This window comes from Dreissena polymorpha, chromosome 6 (genome assembly GCF_020536995.1).
Source record: "Dreissena polymorpha isolate Duluth1 chromosome 6, UMN_Dpol_1.0, whole genome shotgun sequence".
NCBI classification, from domain to species: Eukaryota; Metazoa; Mollusca; class Bivalvia; order Myida; family Dreissenidae; genus Dreissena; species Dreissena polymorpha.
The window spans coordinates 93,490,969-93,512,565 of record NC_068360.1 but is presented as its reverse complement, the minus strand read 5'-3'; the positions used below and the strand labels follow the sequence as shown (position 1 = coordinate 93,512,565).

Below are 21,597 nucleotides of genomic sequence, written 5' to 3'. Positions count from 1 at the left end.
CTTGTTTGCTGTTTGCACATAGCCATTTTCACTTTGCTTCTGATTGGGAAGGATTTTTTTTAAATTCATGTATATCACACAGTCAATCCAATCTCAGCATTAATAATAGCCAACAAAATGTTTGAAAATCTGAACAATGCATTTTTCTTGATAGGTATCAAAATTGTTGTACGTATGTGTCACAGCAAACAAAAATTTTGCATATTTTTTTTACATAAACTTATAGACTTTAAATTTATGGGTTTTTTTAATAATTTTTTGTCTGTAAAACAGATAGAAAAAAGTATGCAACTCTATTATATTTCAAAATCATACACACGCCAAATGTAATCCTTTAGTTTAAGATTTACCAAAGACTTGGAAATTCTTGTGTAGTTTTTTTTTTTTTTTTAATTGTGACACTGTGTCTTGTCACTTTCTTATTTAATGTCAAAAAACATCCTCATTTATCAATAAAATGAATTTTATTAATATGGCTGCAGACAGCATGCAACCAACTTATTTTCATTGTATCAAATGGCGTTTGTTATGTTCTATTGAAAGAAACTATCCTTGATTAATATAAATCTGCAATCTGATATTTTGTGTGGAATAGACAAGGCCATTTTGGAAAACAAAGAGTATACATTGTACTCTTGAATATAGAGTAATGTTTTTAAGGTATGATGTTATAAATTTGCTAAGATTGTAGCGCCTTATTGTCCCCTACCGGTGAAACCGGAGGGGACTTATGGTTTGCGCTCTTTGTGTCAGTCTGTCAGTCCGCCACACTTTTCTGGATCCTGCGATAACTTTAAAAGTTCTTCATATTTGTTCATGAAACTTGAAATATGAGCAGATGGCAATATGAAGATAATGCACATCAATTCATTTTGTTCCAAAAATTGTGGTTGCTATAGCAACAGATATATAAAAAAAATACTGACAATGGTGGAGTTTCACCAGTAGGGGAAAATATTGCTTGGCAATCTCTTGTTAGAAACTATATCTAAATCTTAAAACCACAATATTTCTTAAAATATTTTGTGAAATAAAGTTATTTGATAAAAATCAGTTTTCCTTAGAGCAATAACAAAAATTTCAATGCTAGATGTGGTTTGGTAATATAGATTTAACGAGATACAAAATGCTCGTTTTACTTTTTGTGTCACGATATTCTCCATGTGAATTTCCCAGGACGATATCCAAACATTTACAGGCAGGAACGAGATTGGCCAATCTCGCGTTAGCTTGTTAATGTTCAGATAGCGTTGTGGAAAATTCACATGGAATATATTGCCACACAAAAAACAAAAACAAGCATTTGTATCTCGTTCAATATATGTTACCAGACCACATCTAGCGTTCAAATTTTGGCTATTGCTGTAAGAAACACTGATGTTTTTGTCCCCCACCACTATTGTGGGGGACATATTGATTTTGCCCTGTCTGTTGGTTTGCTTGTTGGTTTGTTTGAACTTTAACATTTGCCATAACTTTTGCAATATTGAAGATATTTTTTAAATAATATTTAGTTTCCCTCTGCAGCTCTATAGATTGAACCATAATATATATTATATTGACAACACTTAGTTACAGTTTTAAAGTACATGGGAGCAAAAAATCAAATACACAATTTCCCAATATGAAGACTTCACAATTCAAATTTTTTACAATTTATGAGATTTTCCCCCAAAAAATCACTATACTATACTCAGTGTCTCAATACATGTACAATGTTTTTCTTCAGTTCGGGTGACTCTACGGCCCGTATCTGGAACATGAACGATACAACAGGCAGCGCCAACCAGCTCGTCCTTCGACACTGTATACAGAAGGGGGGCACTGAAGTCCCTAGCAATAAAGATGTCACTTCTCTAGACTGGAATGTAAGGCTTTAAATGAGCCGCGCTCTGTGAAAAGGGGGTTTAATGCATGTGCGTGAAGTGTCGTCCCAGATTAGCCTGTGCAGTCCGCGAAGGCTTATCAGGGACAACACTTTCCACCTCAACTAGAGTTTTGCTAAGAAGAGACTTTCTTTAAGCAGAATATATCACAAAAGTGGAAAGTGTTGTCGCTGACTCTATCTACCTTAGTTTTTGAATTATCTCCCTTTATTTAATTTCAAAGTAAATTTTTGTCCGGAGCATAGCTGCAAATCTTTTCTATGGATTTACTTGAAACTTGAAATATAAACAGATGGCAAATAGGAGAAGTGCAGTGACTAAGAACCATAACTCTATCTACCTTAGTTTATTTAATTAGATTATTTTTTTCTCCACTCAAGTACAATACTAATTTAACAAAATTTCACTGTTCTGTACCAAATATCATAGTGATACTTACTATAGTGTATTAATGAGAGAAATAAATCAAAATTAGATCTATAGCTGACTCGCATCATTCTTTATTTTGTTGTTTACAGGTTGATGGCAAATTTCTAGCAACAGGATCGTATGACGGTTATGCTAGATTATGGAGCACGGACGGTACACTATTTTGATATGTTTTAACTTGCTGAACTGATTTTAAAGGGACTTCTTCACAGATTTTCATATTTTTGAGAATTTTAATCAAATATGTTAATTAACAAATCTACAATGTTTAGAATGGTCTTAACTGATTATGATAACAAGAAAAAGGATTACCATATTAAAAAATTGCCATTTGGATTTGAACTCAGGACCTCTGGAATCAAAAGCAAATGTCTCATTGGGTTTGATAGGGTTTGAATCTTTTCAGACATTAAGTCAATCTGTCCGACACGGATGTTTGCTTTTCTTTCATAGTGTTGTTTAAAAGTATGAGATTTTCTTTGAGAATTGTTTTAAATTTCAGGTAAACTTTTGTACACTTGAGATCAACATTAAGAATTTATTTTTTGTACTTTTCAGGTCAACTTTTGAACACATTAGGTCAACATAAAGGTCCAATATTTGCGTTAAAGTGGAATAAACAAGGAAATTATATATTAAGTGCTGGTGTCGATAAGGTATTTGTACTTCATGTATATTTTATTTGTGCTCACCATATTAGGTTAAAACCTTCTAATATAAGGGTGGTTGCATCCATAGCCTTTAGGTTAATAGAGAACTGCTAGAGAAATCCGTTTCATCAGATGAGCCAGTGCTGTCTGTATTTTAAAAGATCTCCGTGCTTGGACCAGTTTGCATGAAGATTTATTAAAACACCATAAAAGTTCTCATGGCATACTAAGCAGGGGACAAAAATTCCACTCGTCCGCTCGTAATGACGAGTGAAATCTTGAAAGGACGAGTGAATTACCCTAAAGCTCTCGTCCTACAGGACGAGTGAAAAAAAACTGATGTTAAAATATGTATTTTCTGACCAGTAAGACTCTTTTTCATTAAATAAAATCATTTCTTAAAGCATATCTATTCCGAAAGTAAAACGCGAATGAACCGGAAATCGTAATTGTAAATTCCATACAGCAGGTGCGCGTTGTTATGCGAGACTGTGTCCCGAGTAAATATTGGCTTTTTGGTGTAAACTTTGCGTGTCCATGTTGACAGGGAACCATCTGACTTCATTCGCTGTAAGTATTATTTTTTTTTCAAAGAATTATTTTACTGCGAAGTACGGTTTTAAACCAGTCTGAATTTCATCTGAAACATGTCTGACATACGAGCGTTCTTTAAAGGGGGCAGGAGCGATGTTCAACCATACGAAATGGAAAGCACGCAAGCATTAGAAAAAGGAAAAAACAAATTTGTCTTCATTTATTTATTTTGTGTTCCTCATAAATAAAGTAAGTAAACATGTCTTCTGTGATCAGCTAGCATGAATAACTAAGTAAGCAGCATTTAAGCAGTGATATAGGAAACATTTTATCCCACTTTTACAGCAAATTCGGTTGATTAAAGCCCCGTTGATTAAATTTCATCTATAATCAACGGCAAGGCTATAATCAATGGCACGAAATGACGTCATCAACTGCCGAACCGGGACTACTTTTTCCCACGCACCTCGTCACCTGTATTTGCCAAGTGCATCAATAATAAAAACACTCAAAAGTTTGTCAATCTTAATGACCTTAAAACAAAGAAAAGTAGCAAAAAACGTGTTTTTTTTGGCATTTATTTTTATTAAAACCTCTAGTATTAGGTAAATTTAACCCTATGCAAATAGGTTCTGTTGTTGTAGCTCCCCTTTGAAGAAGTCAGTTCGAGTTGCTCCCCTTTGACTGTAGAAAACAATCGTCTGGACCAAGAAATCCTGTGTTAATTTACAAGCTGTACTCGGATATGTGTCCATCTGATTTTTCTTCAAAGCATCTTTCCAACCTGGCAATACGCACAAATGACACTGCATCCCAGTGGTTCTTGCGTCAACAATTGGGTGTCAACAAGCTAGGTCAGATGATGAAGGCCATGGCAAAAGACGCCGGCTTTCTCAAGCACAAGAGAATAACGAACCACTCAGTTCGCAAATTCCTGGTCAAAAAACTTCGAAATGCAAACATTCCACCCACTGAAACCATGGCCATAACAGGGCAAAAAATGTCCAGTCCATAACCAATTATTCCAACATATCTGTTGAACAGCAGCAAAAGTGTTCATTCTTGCTCAGTCCAGTAAATGTAAAAATCCAACAGATTCCTCTTGTTCACCTTCATGCACCGAAACTATGGCCGAAATGCAGCCTAGACAACCACTGTCTACCGTCAAACAAGTTGATCTTGATGTTCGCCCCACCCAGTCACTTCACCAGCAAATGTCTTTCTCTAGTTCGAACAACTTTGCCTCACAATTCTTTGGTGCCACTTTCAACATTCAAAATGTATATAATTAGCTTAAATCCAAGTAATCTTTGTTATTTCGTCACGAAATAACCAATATTATAACAAAGAAGCAAAAATTGTGCACCTCGTGATCGACTTGATGGTTTGTTATCGAAAGTGAATTGTGTGTGGTGTTAGGCTACGTTGTAAACAAATGTAGTTCCTTGTATATAACAACTTAATGTCATATTGATATCATAAAACTTTAAGATTTGCAATTCAATATGATTAAAATTGTAATTAATAACCCTCGACACTTTGTTACAGAACGATATTCTGATTTAAAAAAAGATTATTTGATCAGCGGTTATTTTTGGAACGCGGAGTAATACACTCGCCTTGGTTACACTACAGTCATTATCAAAGTACGACAAACACTCATGAAAACTTATTTTGTTTAAATAAAAAAAGTTTACTGAATAAAAAGTGGGATAAATAGAATAATAGGTCAGTGTTGATTATAGATCAGGTTTATCATGCTCGGCACGAAAACGAAAAAGCACTCGCCAAGGCTCGTGCTTTTTGTTTTCTAAGCCTCGCATGATAAACCTGATCTATAATCAACACTAACCTATTATTCTCTATGTTAGTCATATCAGTCCTTTGCAATCTTTCTTTCACACATATTTGAAGGGCAAGTGCATGTGTTTGCAGGACGAGTAAAAATTTTAATGCACTTGTCCTGCAGGACGAGTGCCATTTATAAATATTTTTGTCCCCTGCTAAGCAGGATATGATGTATTGTGTAAAATTGTATTGAATGTATTTTTGTGCTTGTTCAAATCAACTGAGAGAACACCCCAATCTTATTTTAATTATATTAAGTTTTTTTTCTCTATATAAATCATGAGTATATGAAGATTGGAGTTTGGCGCTGTTAATTATGTACATGGGGGCCTTATTCTAGAAAATCTTGGCTAAATGCATGAGTGTAAAGTGTTATACCAGATTATCCTGTGCAGTCTGCATACCAGATTATCCTGTGCAGTCTGCATACCAGATTATCCTGTGCAGTCTGCATACCAGATTATCCTGTGCAGTCTATATACCAGATTATCCTGTGCAGTCTATATACCAGATTATCCTGTGCAGTCTATATACCAGATTATCCTGTGCAGTCTATATACCAGATTATCCTGTGCAGTCTGTATACCAGATTATCCTGTGCAGTCTGTATACCAGATTATCCTGTGCAGTCTGCATACCAGATTATCCTGTGCAGTCTGCATACCAGATTATCCTGTGCAGTCTGCATACCAGATTATCATGTGCAGTCTGCATACCAGATTATCATGTGCAGTCTGCATACCAGATTATCCTGTGCAGTCTGCACAGGCAAATCAGTTACAAAACTTCCCATCCAAACTGAATATTCTTTCAGAAGAGACGTCCTTTAAACAAAAAGCAGAAAGTGTAGCCCCTGATCAGGCTGTGCACACTAATTGAGACGACACTTTACGCACATGCATTAAACCTTTCCATGCTGGGAAATTTGTCGTGTGCTAAATTGTTGTCTGCTAAATTTCTAAAATTAGCACTTTCTTCGATTTTTTTCCAGAGAATACTATCAGAATAGCAAACAGTTTGGATCCTGATGAGACGCCACGTTCTGTGGCGTCTCATCTGGATCCAAACTGTTTGCATAGGCCTTTACAATTCGGTTTCAGCGATGGAAGGGTTAAGCCCTGGTCATGTATGTTTTCAGACTACAATAATCTGGGATGCCACCACAGGTAGATGCCATCAACAGTTCTCTTTCCATTCAGGCAAGTATCTATAGCACACATGGCTCATGAAAACATGAACAGCCGGTTTAGCTAACGGTTGTTAACCCATTTATGCCTAGTGGACTCTCCCGTCCTTCTAAATTGGATCATTTTATTTCCAAAATTAGGGATGTCTAGTACATTTATATCTATATTTAGAATATTTTTTACAGAAATTCCTTTAAGCAAACATCCCAGACCCAGATGAGACGCCGCATCATGCAGTGTCTCATCTGGGTCTACGCTGTTTGCCAAGGCCTTTTTTCTAGACGCTAGGTATAAATGGGTTAATGTTTGGATTGATTTATATACAGAACAGAAGAGATTGGCAACTTAAGCATATACTGCTCATTGTCAAAATAACAATAAAGCAATACTAAATATATATGTGCTTTTTAAACCAAAAAATATATGTGTTAAATGTTGAAAAATGTGTATACCTAAATTTGCATGTGTTTGATTATAAAATTGCTTTAAAAATTAAGTTGATTTGGGGGTTTTAAGTTAACAGACTTCAGCCTTTGCTGGCTGTTTTAGTTTTGAGCAACGATACCCAGGGCTTTCTCTCACCATTTTAAAAAGATGACCTATACCCATGAAATAGGGAATTTTAGTTTTAATAAACCATGAAGTGGGAAAAAATAATATATTGTTGAATTTATATTTTAAAAAGATCATCAATATGAGTTGTGTTCTGAGAAAAATGGGCATAATGCATAATGTCCCTGATTAGCCTGTGCAATCTGCACAGGCTTACTAGGGCGGACACTTTCCGCTTTTGACATTTTTCGTTTAAATGAAGTCTCTTCTTAGCAAAAATTCAATTTAGGCGAAAAGTGGTGTCCCTGATCAGCCTGTACGGACTGCACAGGCTGATCTGGGATGACACTTTACACACTTGCATTTTGCCAAATTTTCACAGAACAAATCACATATAATTAGCATTACACTGAAATTCTCCATCATAAAAAAATCAATAAAATATATATTTACTTTTCAAGACTCTGTATTTCTATACTTTATAGCTCTAATTTCACACATATTTAAATAGAACCAAATATTATGGGACTTGGTTTTGGAAAAAAGACCTTTTATCGATTGGGAGTGTAACAGTGTAACAGATATATAATCAGCAAAAAAGCCTGGCACATTTCTATGCAGAGTTTTATGCCTCTCGGTTCTTTCTTATATGTTCCAGCAAATCTAGACAACTAAAAAAAGCATTTTGCAATAGTATAGGATTAATGCTAGCAGAAATACATATAACACGACACTTTCTGTCTTTCTGGAATTGGATTAGCATTGACCCCAAATTCCATACAAGCAGAGTGTCGTCCCTCATTAGCATGAGCTGACCGCGCAGGCAAAATCGGGACAACACTTTATGCTCATGCATGAAGCCCCGTTTTCTAAGAGCACATATATCAAAGGTATTTCTCTTCTACAGCACCTGCGTTGGATGTAGACTGGCAGACTAACACGAGTTTTGCGTCCTGTTCCACCGACCAGTGCATTCAGGTGTGCAGGCTAGGCTGTGACAGACCCATCAAGACATTCCAGGGGCACACGGTAAGTTGCTAGGCAACTGTCTCAACATCATTACATTTTACCTTAAAATCATATATATATTTTTCTGCATGAAATGTTGTGGTTTTTCAAACAATGACTTGAGTGAACACGTAAATTCTTGGATTTCTGATTTTGGAAAAAAAAGTTGAATTTGTGGTGGTTGCTTTTTTGATGTGTTTGTCTTAAATATTAGGATCATTTAAACCACTAAATCACCGAATACCCCAAGAATAATCATGATTTAACAGTATATTAAGGGAGAATAGACTGTCAGATTAAAAAATATATTTGTATGAGTGGGCTATGCCTTTCAGAATTTTAAAATTTTAATGAGCCACCCATTGGCATAAAAAAACACAAAAGACAGGATAGCTTGGGTTAAAAACCTACATCTCCTCTATAAACAGTCTTATTAATTTTAAATAAGGCATGTTTTAAATGGTTAAAAAACTACAACCACAGCTTAGTCCTAACATGTGTCATGGGGTCATTGGTGTCGGTGACAAATCTACTTAATGTGTATTCATCTGCCATCAAAGATAACTTGTGACATGACTTTTATTGCCTTTTCAGAATGAAGTCAATGCAATAAAGTGGGATCCGCAGGGTAATTTGCTAGCATCATGCTCGGATGACATGACTTTAAAAGTAAGACTTCTTCTGCTGTTCTCGCTCATTGACACATGTTTTTTAGCTCACCTGAGCAGAATATTCTAATGAGCTTTTGTAATCGCCTTTTGTCAATTGTCCATCGTGCGGCGTCAATATTTGCCTTGTTAACGCTCGATAGAGGCCACATTTATTGTCCCATCATCATGAAACTTGGTCTAAAGATTTGCTTAAAAAACATTGCCACCCAGGGGAAGGGCACATTTTGCTCACCTAAGTACCATGTGCTCATGGTGAGCTTTTGTGATTGTCTATTGTCCATCCTGCATTGTGAGGCATCAAAATTTGCCTTGTTAACACTCTAGAGGCCAATTTATTGTCCGATCTTTATGGACTATGGTCAGAAGATTTGTTCCAAAGATATCTTGGATAAGTTTGAAAGTGGTTCTGGTTGGTTGAAAAACATGGCTGCCAGGGGCGGGTCATTTTTCCTTATATTGCTTAGGTAAAACCTTGTTAACACTCTTGAGGCCACATTTATTGTCCAATCATCATGAAACTTATTCAGAAGATTTGTCCCAATGATATCTTGGACGAGTTCAAAAATTGTTCCAGTAGGTTGAAAAACATGGCCGCAGGTTGCGGAGCATTTTTAAGCAGGTTTTCCGAAGGAAAAAAATGGTTATTAGATTGGCGAATGTGGTCGGGCTGGCTGGCAGGCGGGCGGAACAAGCTTGTCCGCTCTCTAATTCAAATAGTTTTCATCTGATCTTTACGAAACTTGGTCAGAAGTTGTATCTAGACAATATCTAGGTCAAGTTCGAATATTGGTCATGCCTGGTTAAAAACTAGGTCACAGGGTCACTTAGTGCGTTTTAAACATTGAGCATGTTGTCCGCTCTCTAATTCAAATAGTTTTCATCCCATCTTTACGAAACTTGGTCAGAAGTTGTATCTAGACAATATCTACGTCAAAATCCAATATGTGTCATGCCGGGTCAGAAACTAGGTCACGGGGTCGAAAAACAGTTTGATTTTGAAACAAAAGGGTTAATTGTGATGAACAATCAGTAGCAATGCACATTTTGAGTTGCAGTTGTCCCTTTATCAGACTTTTTTTTTATTGAAAACCTGGTTTTGTGCCAATTTTGTCCCTTGTTCCTTATATGGCTATACTAAAACATTCTAAAGTCACATTTATTGTGCAATCATCATAAAACTTGGTAAGAGCATTTGTTTGAATAATATCTTGGATGAATTTCGAAAAATTAAATGGTTCCGGTCTGTTGAAAAACATGGCCACAAGGGGGCGGGGCATTTATCCTGATATGGCTTTAGTAAAACCTTGTTAGCACTCTGAAAAAGTTACATTTAGTCTTTTAAGAGTTCACTCTCGATGCAACTTGGTCAGAACATTTGTTCTAATGATATCTTTTGATGCACAGAACAGGTCAGTTCTTAGGTGAGAGACTTTGGGACTTTCGGGCCCTCTTGTTTTATTTGTAGCTAAACAATAAAAATTTACAATTATTTTCCCGATAAATGGTCCTGCTAAACTGGCATTTCTCATTTTGTTGGTATTTATGGGAAAACTTCCCTTGCAAGAAGAATTATTTAACTACTAAACAAAGGTCCATGAAAGTAAATTAGTTGTGTTGAGCTCTTAGATTTTCTGAAAATCTTTGTCATTTATACAAAAAGTATTATTAGAAAATTACTGGTCTGTAATTTATCAAACAGGCCAAAATTTCTCAAATACTCCTTACTCTCTTTTAACAGGATAAACTAAAGCTTCCTTTGTTCAGGGAATAAATTGGATGCAAATATCATTTTGAAAACATGACAAGCTTAAAATGAAAAAAATGTGTGAAATAAAGAACTCTAAATTTTTTATACTTATCTATAAATAAGTGACCTAAACTTAACAATTGTTGAGAAAGCAGTCCAGTTATGAGTGTCCTCAGGTGTATGCGTGGGTGTGTTGCAGATATGGAGCATGAAGCAGGACCACTGCGTGCATGACCTCCAGGCTCACAACAAGGAAATCTACACGATCAAGTGGAGCCCAACAGGGGCAGGCACTGACAATCCCAATGCACCCCTCATACTTGCCAGGTAAGGCACTGACAATCCCAACGCACCCCTCATACTTGCCAGGTAAGGCACTGACAATCCCAACGCACCCCTTATACTTGCCAGGTAAGGCACCGACAATCCCAACGTACCCCTCATATTTGCCAGGTAAGGCACTGACAATCCCAAAGCACCCTTCATACTTGTCAGGTAAGGCACTGACAATCCCAACTTAATTCTAATACTTGCCAGGTAAGGCACTGACAATCCCATCGCACCCCTCATACTTGCCAGGTAAGGCACTGACAATCCCAACGCACCCCTCATACTTGCCAGGTAAGGCCCTGACAATTCCAATGCACCCCTCATACTTGCCAGGTAAGGCACTGACAATCCCAACGCACCCCTCATACTTGCCAGGTAAGGCACTGACAATCCCAACGCACCCCTCATACTTGCCAGGTAAGGCCCTGACAATTCCAATGCACCCCTAATACTTGCCAGGTAAGACACTGACAATCCCAATGCACCCCTCATACTTGCCAGGTTAAGGCAATGACAATCCCAATGCACCCCTTATACTTGCCAGGAAAGAAAAGCAACACACATATTTGCTAGGTAAGGAAATACCCCCCATTAATTGAGGTAAGAGATTTTTGTCCTGCACCATTTACCCTTTACCACTCAGATACGGGTTTTGACTCGTTTGTAGTCCGTTAGAAAATCTTATCAAATTACAGTCCTTTCTTACGAGATATCAAGATTTAATGCCTTCATTTCCTACTCTAAGATACTGATGAACCAGAAACAGCTCAAAGTCTAAACAGACTGCTAGTTATTTGCAGGATGTTGTGGTTTTATGCTGGTTGCATTTGTTCTTTTTCATTTTGCTTCTAAGTAGGAATGGGTTTACCATTTTCACCTGAATAGGGAAATTCTATTGGTTGCCAATCAAATATTCTGAAAAACACTCTATCAACATTAAACAACAAATTTGAACACAGAATATCGACATATAGTTAAAAATGTGCATTGGATATATTTTTATTAGGGATGGCAAAATTATTCGAATAATCGAATATTCAATTGAATGGTCAGCATTCGAATAATAAAAATGATATTCGCATATTCGCTTTTTTTTCCAAACGTAATTTCACCAATATTTAATGACCTGCGACCCGCTTTCGGTTACTAAAAAGCAACCGAAATCACTTAGGAGTAACATGTTTGACGTGACGTTCTTCGTGTCAAACTGATAACGCGGCCCGTATCAGCGTTGATTGCGCAATGCAATATACACGCTCTAAGAAAGGCCCCGACTGTTGTTTGCCAATGGGGTGCCAATTAACGGTTTCAATTGACTGGCGAATAATAATTAAGTTTTGTGATCACAGTATGTACAGCCATTAAAATGTGTGAATTACTCAATGCAATATACTAACTATAAGAAAGGGCCCGAACTGTTGTTTGTCAAATAGGTACCAATTAAGGGCTTCAATTTACTTGCGAATAATAATTTAGTTTTTGTGATCACAGTTTGAACAGACATTTAAATATGAATACTCAAAAGTAACAGATGATATAAATTAAACAATCATCAAGTTATCATAATTCAAATCTGAAATGCCACCAACCCCTTCTGCTGTATGGAATACTTTACACGGTCTGTGGATAAGAAGACCGCAACGTGTAATGTGTGTAAACTTAGTTTTACATATGCGCGGTCTGCTACAAATCTGTAGAATCATTAAAAATAAAATTCTATGACACGATGTTTTTCCTTCTATTTGTGCCCGATCACAGCATCGGTCATAGTATTAGTCGACAGCGATACAATTATTCGATAGCAACGTTAATAAACAGCCTCGTATTTAGCAAACGGATATAACTTACAAACCAATGGAAATTAACACATAACAAGGTAAAATCAATCCAGCCGTTTTATGCGAATATTCGATTGAATAAATTTGCGAACATTCGAATACCGATATTGGTATTCGATGCCATCCCTAATTTTTATACAGCATATATTCTACATGACATTGCATCTGCAAATATATTATAAATAAACACAATTGGTATTACTGTTTCTCTATCACCACTCCATGGTGTGTCTGCATATGTAACAAATGCCAACACCACTGGGACTCCCTTTTTGTCCCCTACCGGTTTCACCGGAGGGGTCTTATGGTTTGCGCTCTGTCTGTCTATCAGTTTGTCTGTCCGTCACACTTCTGGATCCTGCGATAACTTTAAAAGTTCTTAATATTTTTTCATGAAACTTGCAACATGGATAGATGGCAATATGGACATTATGCACGTCATTTCATTTTGTTCCTACATCAAAATTGTGGTTGCTATGGCAACCAAAATTATTTTTTTCAAATTTGAAAATGGTGGAATTTCTGACAATGGTAGAGTCGGTAGGGGACCATAATGCTTGACAATAGCCTTGTTTTAACATTCCATTGTTAAACTCCAAGGTGTGTCTGCAAATTTCTCATTATTGTAAAAGGTACACCTCTGGAACTACTTTTTCGCTCTTTTCAGCGCTTCATTTGACTCGACGGTGCGCCTGTGGGAGGTTGAGCGAGGCACCTGTCTCCACACTCTGACCAAGCACCAGGAGCCTGTGTACAGCGTCGCTTTCAGTCCTGACGGCAAGTACCTCGCCAGCGGGTCCTTTGACAAGTGCGTGCACATCTGGAATGTCAACGTAAGTAGGGCGTACACAAAGGCACACTTCATCATCACTGTTGTGTTTGGGTAAACAAACAAGTGAAACGCATATAATTTCAGTGGCTACTTTATTATCATTCAACGATAGAAGCGATCAATGCCTAACAACTAACTGACCAAATCAGAGGTCAACATGCAGTTATGAAGAACATGGGGCGGGGCATTGCTACGCTTCATTTACAAGTATGCGTGGCGTAGCAGCATTATCTAAATACACAACAATCACATCTCTCTTTGAAGCCCCGTCGCGAAGGTTGGCATTCTCATGGCCATTTTGAGGAATATGCTATTTCGGGATTGGGAATTTTTTCTGCTAAAACTCAACTGATTTGTGTAAAAATCATTTAATATAACTTTATAATTATTCAAATTATGAGAACACAATCATATGAATTTTAGTTATATACTTTGTAAAATGTAATTTAAATATAATATTGGTATACTAATCGTAAGACACTTCTTTGACAAAAAATCAGGATTTTTAATACCATCTCACTTTGGGAATGGGCCTGTTAAACGGACCTGTATATACTGCTGGAAAAGACCTGTAAATTGAAACTTTAACTATGTAGTTATCACTAAGTGAAGAACACCTTTATCATTGCATATGGCTGACAAAGTTGTGCTTGGGTTTTGGTCACTTTTGTGACATAACTCTAGTTATAACTCATAACTCTTCAATCGGCTGCCATATCTTTTTTGCTTTTGTGGAATGCTACTGGAAACCATTCCATGTCATAGTGTTGTGTTCCTATGTACAGTGTTTCCTATACATCTATAACAAGCAAGCAGCTACCTCAATAGATGAGCTGCTTCTAGCAAAAATGGGTCTTATGACATATGCGGGCAGCATAGCTTCAGACCAACCTGCCCATTGACGCAGTCTGGTCCGTAGCTGCTCTTTCGCTCATGAGACCACATAATCTTTCACCAACGCACAGGCTGATCCGGACCTATGCTGGCAACATGTGGCATAAGACCCATTTGAGCATAACGTGGCTTAACCCTTTGCATGCTGGGAAATTTGTTGTCTGCTAAAATGTTGTCTGCTGAATTTCTAAAATTAGCATTTTCTTCGATTTTTTTCAAAGAATATTATCAGAATAGCAAACAGTTTGGATCCTGATGAGACGCCACGTTATGTGGCGTCTCATCTGGATCCAAACTGTTTGCAAAGGCCTTCAAAATTCGGTTCCCGCACTGAAAGGGTTAAACATCTGGAACATCAGCATGTACATATAATAGACAGGCTACGGATTTCAGTTTGTCACCATTCCACATTTTTATGGGTATAAAGGAGTGAGCCTGTTGGCCTGAAAGTCTGTAGGTTTTGATTGTTGATATCAAGCGTTTGAACATTGGACATTAACTCTTACCCATATAAGAAACAAAGTAAAAATGGCTGTTGCAACCAGCATAAAACCAGAACAGCCTGCGAGTAACTCTCAGTCTGTTCAGGTTTTATTTTGTTGCTCATCAGTATCTAAGTGATGGAAATGAAGCCTTTAAAATTTGAATTTAGTAATAAAGGTCTTTATTTAAATTTAACCTTGTAATGGACTACAAATCCGTGAAAATACGTAGCTAAGTGGTAAAGGGTTAAACAATAATTTGCTTCCAGTCTGATACATGGCTGCCTCCAGCCACCTGCTGTGACTTGTGTCTTAAATGCCTAAGTTGCTTTACCAAATTCCAGTAGTTCTTTTGCATGATATAAGTCTTTTGATGAAACAGTGACAGAGGAAGGATGTATTTCTCCCCCAAAGTGTGCCCCAAATCACACCCCTGGCAGTGATGCAAATGTTACTGAGATTTTTAAAAGCTTATCCCATGACACTTTAAATATGGCTTAAAATAAAATATGGACTACAGCTTGAAAACCCCAGTTTCATATCCAGTAGTGATTATAATAAATAGACAAACAAAAATGATCACTCTTTCCTGATATATTTTTGTCTAATAAGGCTTTTTCAAGGTATGTTTTTATAAATAGAGAACATTTTTGTCATGCTACATGTACTACAATAGTAACATGACATTGTACATGTACATAAAACATATTAGTAACATGAAGATGATGTTGTTTATTTATGAAAACATTTGAAAAAGCTTATTTAGGCCATATATATCAGGAAAGAGTGAATTTTTTTTTAATGTGCATATTTACTTTATTTTCAGACGGGATCACTCGTGCACAGTTACCGTGGCACTGGAGGCATATTCGAGGTGTGTTGGAATCACCGCGGTGACAAAGTGGGGGCCAGTGCCTCTGATGGATCTGTAAGTAGCCATGTATTGCAGGAATGAGAGCCTTGGTTTGGGACAAGGGGGAAAAACTGCATGTGCGTAAAGTGTCGTCCCAAATTTGCCTGTGCAGTCCCCACAGGCTAATCAGGGACGACACTTTTCACCTAAACTAGATTTTAGTTAAGTTTAAAAGAGACCTCTTTTTAAAAAACACACCATGAAAGCGGAAAGTGTAGTCCCTATTTAGCCTAATTCGCTTCTGGGCAAATTTTTAGGCACATGCATTAAGCCCAGCACATAGCGCGGGTCATATAACAGGCTAATTGTCCCCTACCGGTTTCACCGGATGGGACTTATGGTTTGCGCTCTGTGCGTCTGTCTGTGAGTCTGTCACACTTTTTTGGATCCTGCGATAACTTTAAAAGTTCTCCATATTTTTTTCATGAAACTTGAAACATGGTCAGATGGCAATATGGAGATTATGCACGTCTTTTAGTTTTGTTCCTACATCAAGAATTCTGGTTGCTATGGCAACAAATATAAAAATAAAATAAAATAAATTCTGAAAGTGGTGGAGCCGGTAGGGGACATGTATTGCTTGGCAATAGGCTTATTTAGACTTCTCTTTACAAACATGCATTAAGGCCAGTTTTACCAGAACAATGCTCATATACATGTATGTATGTGCGATAATCCATTCCGGAGCACAGCATGAAAAACGCACTCATTTAGAGGGGGTAATCATGTGATACAGAATTTTCCCTCGTATAGCGCGCTCCCATGTATAGCGTGCTCCCATGTATAGCGCGCTCCTTCGTATAGTGCGCTCCCATGTATAGCATGCAGGCTTTTAAGATGGCAACGTTTATGCCAAGACAGTTATTTACCGCTGTTGTATACCCTTTATTACTTTTGTTTAATTTTTAAATGATGCTCACTTTCCAGTCATATCAGTAAATAAACGCTAGTAACTTTTTTGCTGATATGGCTGGAAAGTGAGCAACATGTAAACAATAAATACAAGTGATAAAGGGTATAAAACAGCAAAAAATACCTGTCTCGGTATGGACGTCGCCATATTGACTATCAAGTCATCCACTTGTCCTGATAAGTAATGTAAGAACTAAACTAAATATTCTAGCGGGCGAGCCGATAACTGATTGTTGAATACATTTTACTGTTGCTGTGACAATATAACAAATAAAGTTAAAACAGGGTTGAATCTTGTTAATTTAATAATAAGCTCTATAGAGTACTTTTGTATTAAAAGAAAGAGTAAATGGTAAAAGATACAATAATTAAATACATATTGTTCATTAAACAAATTCTGTTTGACTTAAGAGGAGCACAAATGGCATGGCGAGTTGAAAATCACTGGATGATTGCCTTAAACACACAGTTTTTATTTGCTGGCCAGCTGTCAATCAAGCTCACTGATTAGACAACACTTTCATTTTGGGCCAGTGTGATAAGGTCAAGGTCACTGTTACAAAGTGAAATAGAAAAATGGTTTTAGCTTAATAACCGTAGTTTTCATTAAGGTATCGTATGGTTTCAAAATGGTGTGTTTATGTTTTGAAATGCAACACTCTGGTGACATTGCACAATTATTTAAATTAATAAGTACATTAACCAATTTTATGCCTAGCATCTAGAAAAAAGGCCTTGGCAAACTGCGTAGACCCATGAGACGCCGCATGATGTGGCGTCTCATCAGGGTCTGCGCTGTTTCCTTAAAAGAATTTCTGTAATAAATATTCTAAATATAGAAATTAATATACTGGAAATCTCTTATTTTGGAAATAAATTGATCCAATATTGAAGGATGGGAGAGTCCACTAAGCATAAATGGGTGAATTTTTACAACATTGAAGACCTTGTTTTGTGGCATTGCCTTTTTTTCTCGTCTGTTGCAGGTGTTCGTGTTAGACCTTCGGAAGTGAGAGCTTCGCATGTTTAGATTCTTCAATTCAAGAAACTTACATTCAGGTTGACCAAAGATTAATTCAAGAAAACACATAGTACCCAGAAGGCGCTGTTGGATATACACTCATACACACGTTCCTGTACTTTTTGTCTGTAATGGTAAAGTTGAAGTAAAGTTTTGTCAGTGATAGCTGAAAAGTGAAAAAAGTGTGAGCCATTAATTGTTGCTTGTTGACAGATTGAAGGCGAAATTGGCCATGGAAATAGATAAGCGCAGGTCAGATCGTAACAGAATGAAGCAGTCAGAATTTGTGAAAATGCTTTTATGAGACCTGTTAGTTTTCACAGTTTTGCCTTTGCAGATAGCGAAATTGAAATTAAACATCAGATTCGGTGTGGTCCAACAAGATCATGAAGAGGGAATGTTGATATGAAAATCATGAATAAGATAGGGTACAGACGGAATCTTAATATGAAAATCATCAATAAGATAGGGTACAGACGGAATCTTAATATGAAAATCATGAATAAGATAGGGAACTGGAGTATTATGAGTTGTATTACCTTACGTAAGGAAAATGTAGGATGCATCTGTTGCTTGTATACTGACCTTGTACAGCAGTGCTCCAGCTAGGTCTAAATGTCCACTCAGGCCCCACCTAGGTGCCACTGTGGTGCCCTAAAATGCCACTGTGCTGCCCCTAGGTGCCACCCTGCCGCCCCTAAGTGCTTCTGTGCCACCCCTAGGTGCAACTCAGCCGCTCCTAGGTGCCACTCTGCCCCCTTGGATCTGCACCATGCCCTATTTTGAGTTGATCACATAATTTACAGCAAATTTTATTAGAAGTAACTATACATCATCTTAATTAACACAGTGTAACTAGTGTTATTCATTTTAGGAAAACAATGTTTCAAAATAAAATACATGAAGTAATATATAAGAGCCACATATTATAATAAAATGTTCCACATGGATAATAGAACTGTGTGCGATAAATATCACACAGCCCTTTTTAAATCCTAGCTGCAGTACTGCACAGTATCAAAGGAAATATTTGAATTGGTAAAAAAATGGTATGTAAAATGGATTGAATTGTATTTGATGGCACAAAACATATTTGGTGTAATAGAAAGATTGTACTGTGTCTTGTGGTTATTAGAAACGGAACTATGTGATGCCCTTTTTAATCCTAGCTGGAGTACTGCACAGTATCAAAGATAATGCTTTAATTGGTTGAAACAATTGTATTTAAAATGGACTGTATTGTATTTGATGGTACGAAACATTATTGGTGTAATATAAAGCCCTGCGTAGTATTGTACTGTGTATTGTGGTAATTAGAAACGGAACTATGTGATGTTATAAACAATTCTACCAAATATTGTGCTGTTAGTTATTAAAAATGAAACATATGTTATAAACAATTCTACCAAATATTGTGCTGTTAGTTATTAAAAATGAAACATATGTTATAAACAATTCTATCAAATATTGTGACGTTAGGTATTTGACATGAAAAATGTTGCTATTTTGCAACAAATATACTCTGGTGCGTTTGACATTTTCACTGGAGACTAGTTGACATTTTTGTGTTACTTATGTTGGCTGCGTCTCTCTGGTTTCAGTGTCGTTTCAATATAAATGTACATGATCGATCATCATTATATTCATACTGTGTTTTATTTTTTAAATAAATTGCTTACCAAAGTCTCCTCATGTTGTTGTGCTTTAACCCTTTACGACTAAGATAGTATTTTTTACGCATTTTTAGTCCCTTAGAAAGTTAAATTTAATTAAAGACCTTTCTAAGTAGATTAAAGTTTTTAATTCATTTTTAACCCTAAGATACTGATGAGCAGCAAACAGCATAAAACCTGAACAGACTGCGAGTTTCAGGCTTTTTGCTTTTAAGTGGGAAAGGGGAAAGGGTTAATCTAAAATGGACATGCGATGAATCGTTACTTTCCTAGATATTCATTTTACACGGTCACATTAATTGGCTAATCTTATGCATGTTTGTTGTTGTTTTTTTGGGGCGGGGGGGGGAGCAAAACTTTTTTTGTATAAAATAGCAGAATATTTTGCATTGGCATTTTTTTAAGGGGGGTATTTTTATACCTGGGGATGTCCTTCGGGTACTCTGGCTTCCCCCTCTCGCACTACTGGGCCTCAGCAAACTTGAATATCTTAAACTAACAACTGAATGGCTGAAAATGCCATCTCTTTAATTCAAAATTCGCCCAAACTTACGTGAGTCTAGTAAGCATATTAGGAGTGCTGGGACACGCAGCATCAGACGCAGACGGACCACATCAACGTCGAAGTACACACACACAAGGTGGTCAGGGGTCACCATACTGGACAGGTGAGGAATCTGTCAGGTGCCTTAGTCCTTCCCCTCACCACTTATAAAACCAGAGCGAACATGAAGATTTTATGAAAAGTACGGAAACCCCATTGGAAGGCTATGGTGGCCACCAAACAAAAGCTTTTATGGGAATGTTCAGATATTTTCGTATTTTTGAGAAATGTTCAGTATGTTAAATAACAAATCAAGTCTATTTAAATAGTCGTAACTTATTATTATGACAAGAAAAAAGGTTAAATAAAATGTATTGCCGTCTCCGGGAGTCGAACGCGGGACCTCCGGAAGGAAAAGCTAGTGCTCTACCACTGCGCAACGTAACTTTTTTTTTTTATTTGCGAATTATAAACGCTTGGTTAATTCTACACATTTGATCAATGTTATCAAGAAAACGCGTTACAAACGCTTAAGTATTTTTTTTCGATTCCAAATCCATTAATGAAACTTATTTTATATTTCTCAGTCAAGAGTGTTGCCTCGCTCTGTTTAAAGAAAACGTGCAATTTTTTTTTTAAATCTATGGCAGTTATTTTGAAAATCGTAATTTTACCAGACTGCCCCTTTTAGCCATGCATTTAAACTTAAAGTTGCGGTTGGTTTAACTTGTAATAAGTCGTATATTTAAAATAACACTAGTTAACGTACAGAATACGACTTGAAGATGTTTTTTCTTCGCTTATAAGATAAATTACTGGTGACATTTTAATAAGAAAAACCTTTGCGCCGCCTCTGGAATGCCATGCAACGATCAGTTTACGTTTAAAACATAACCACTATTCAATTAAATTGTATAAAACAACTTTTTTAAATTATTCTATGTGTCAACATTACGTCACTATCACGCATACACTTTTCATTGTGGTGACCATTTCCTCTGTTTCCCGCATACAACGTTCAATGTGGTGTCCTCCCCATACCACCCGCCATTTAATTTTTCGCTAGTTGAGACACATACGCATTATTATCTGCTTGACCTACTTTATGGAAACTGGCTATACATGACGCATAAGCTGTTGGGGCACCAATGGGGCGTTGGAATGTCACATGCTTTGAACGTTTTGTAAACAAGCAAAAAATGAGACGATATAAATCGCACTTATAAATGCGCAGTTTATTTATGTGATTTAAATTAAAACGCAATAACAAAATTAAACGAAATGATGGAGGTTCGATATAATATGACTGTCATTAAGAACTTTGTTACAACAATAACTACAGGAGATGTATTTTAATTAAAATTGCACAGCAGATCAATACATGTTATTTTGAAATCGCATGCATTCCAGATTGTAAAGTCTTAAATCAAAATTTGAAACAATCTGAAACTATCCTCGCAGACAAAATGCATAATATAGAAACACACATACGAAACTCTTTCCAACAAAATTCACGTGGCCTCAAACCACGAAGTTAATTTATTCTTTCATCGTTATCGGCAGTCACGTGACGATGTGCTCTTACCGGTTTAAATACTTTTTGAAACGGTCTATAAATTAATGAATTGACATAATACGAAAACGGA

The 21,597-nt window shown here is 36.7% G+C and overlaps 1 protein-coding gene across 1 annotated transcript in view; it reads left to right on the top strand.

The window, feature by feature from the left end:
• Nucleotides 1-19,420, top strand: part of LOC127834355 (F-box-like/WD repeat-containing protein TBL1XR1) — a 29,810-nt gene extending 10,390 nt beyond the window's left edge. Inside the window, exons 6-15 of the mRNA XM_052360116.1 lie at nt 1,730-1,868; nt 2,405-2,468; nt 2,874-2,971; nt 6,486-6,546; nt 7,994-8,115; nt 8,689-8,763; nt 10,712-10,839; nt 13,348-13,513; nt 15,715-15,816; nt 17,700-19,420. Coding sequence (XP_052216076.1) covers nt 1,730-1,868; nt 2,405-2,468; nt 2,874-2,971; nt 6,486-6,546; nt 7,994-8,115; nt 8,689-8,763; nt 10,712-10,839; nt 13,348-13,513; nt 15,715-15,816; nt 17,700-17,726 — 982 coding nt within the window. The 3' untranslated portion in view covers nt 17,727-19,420. The remainder of the gene's footprint in view (nt 1-1,729; nt 1,869-2,404; nt 2,469-2,873; nt 2,972-6,485; nt 6,547-7,993; nt 8,116-8,688; nt 8,764-10,711; nt 10,840-13,347; nt 13,514-15,714; nt 15,817-17,699) is intronic.
• Nucleotides 19,421-21,597: the final 2,177 nt, after the last annotated feature.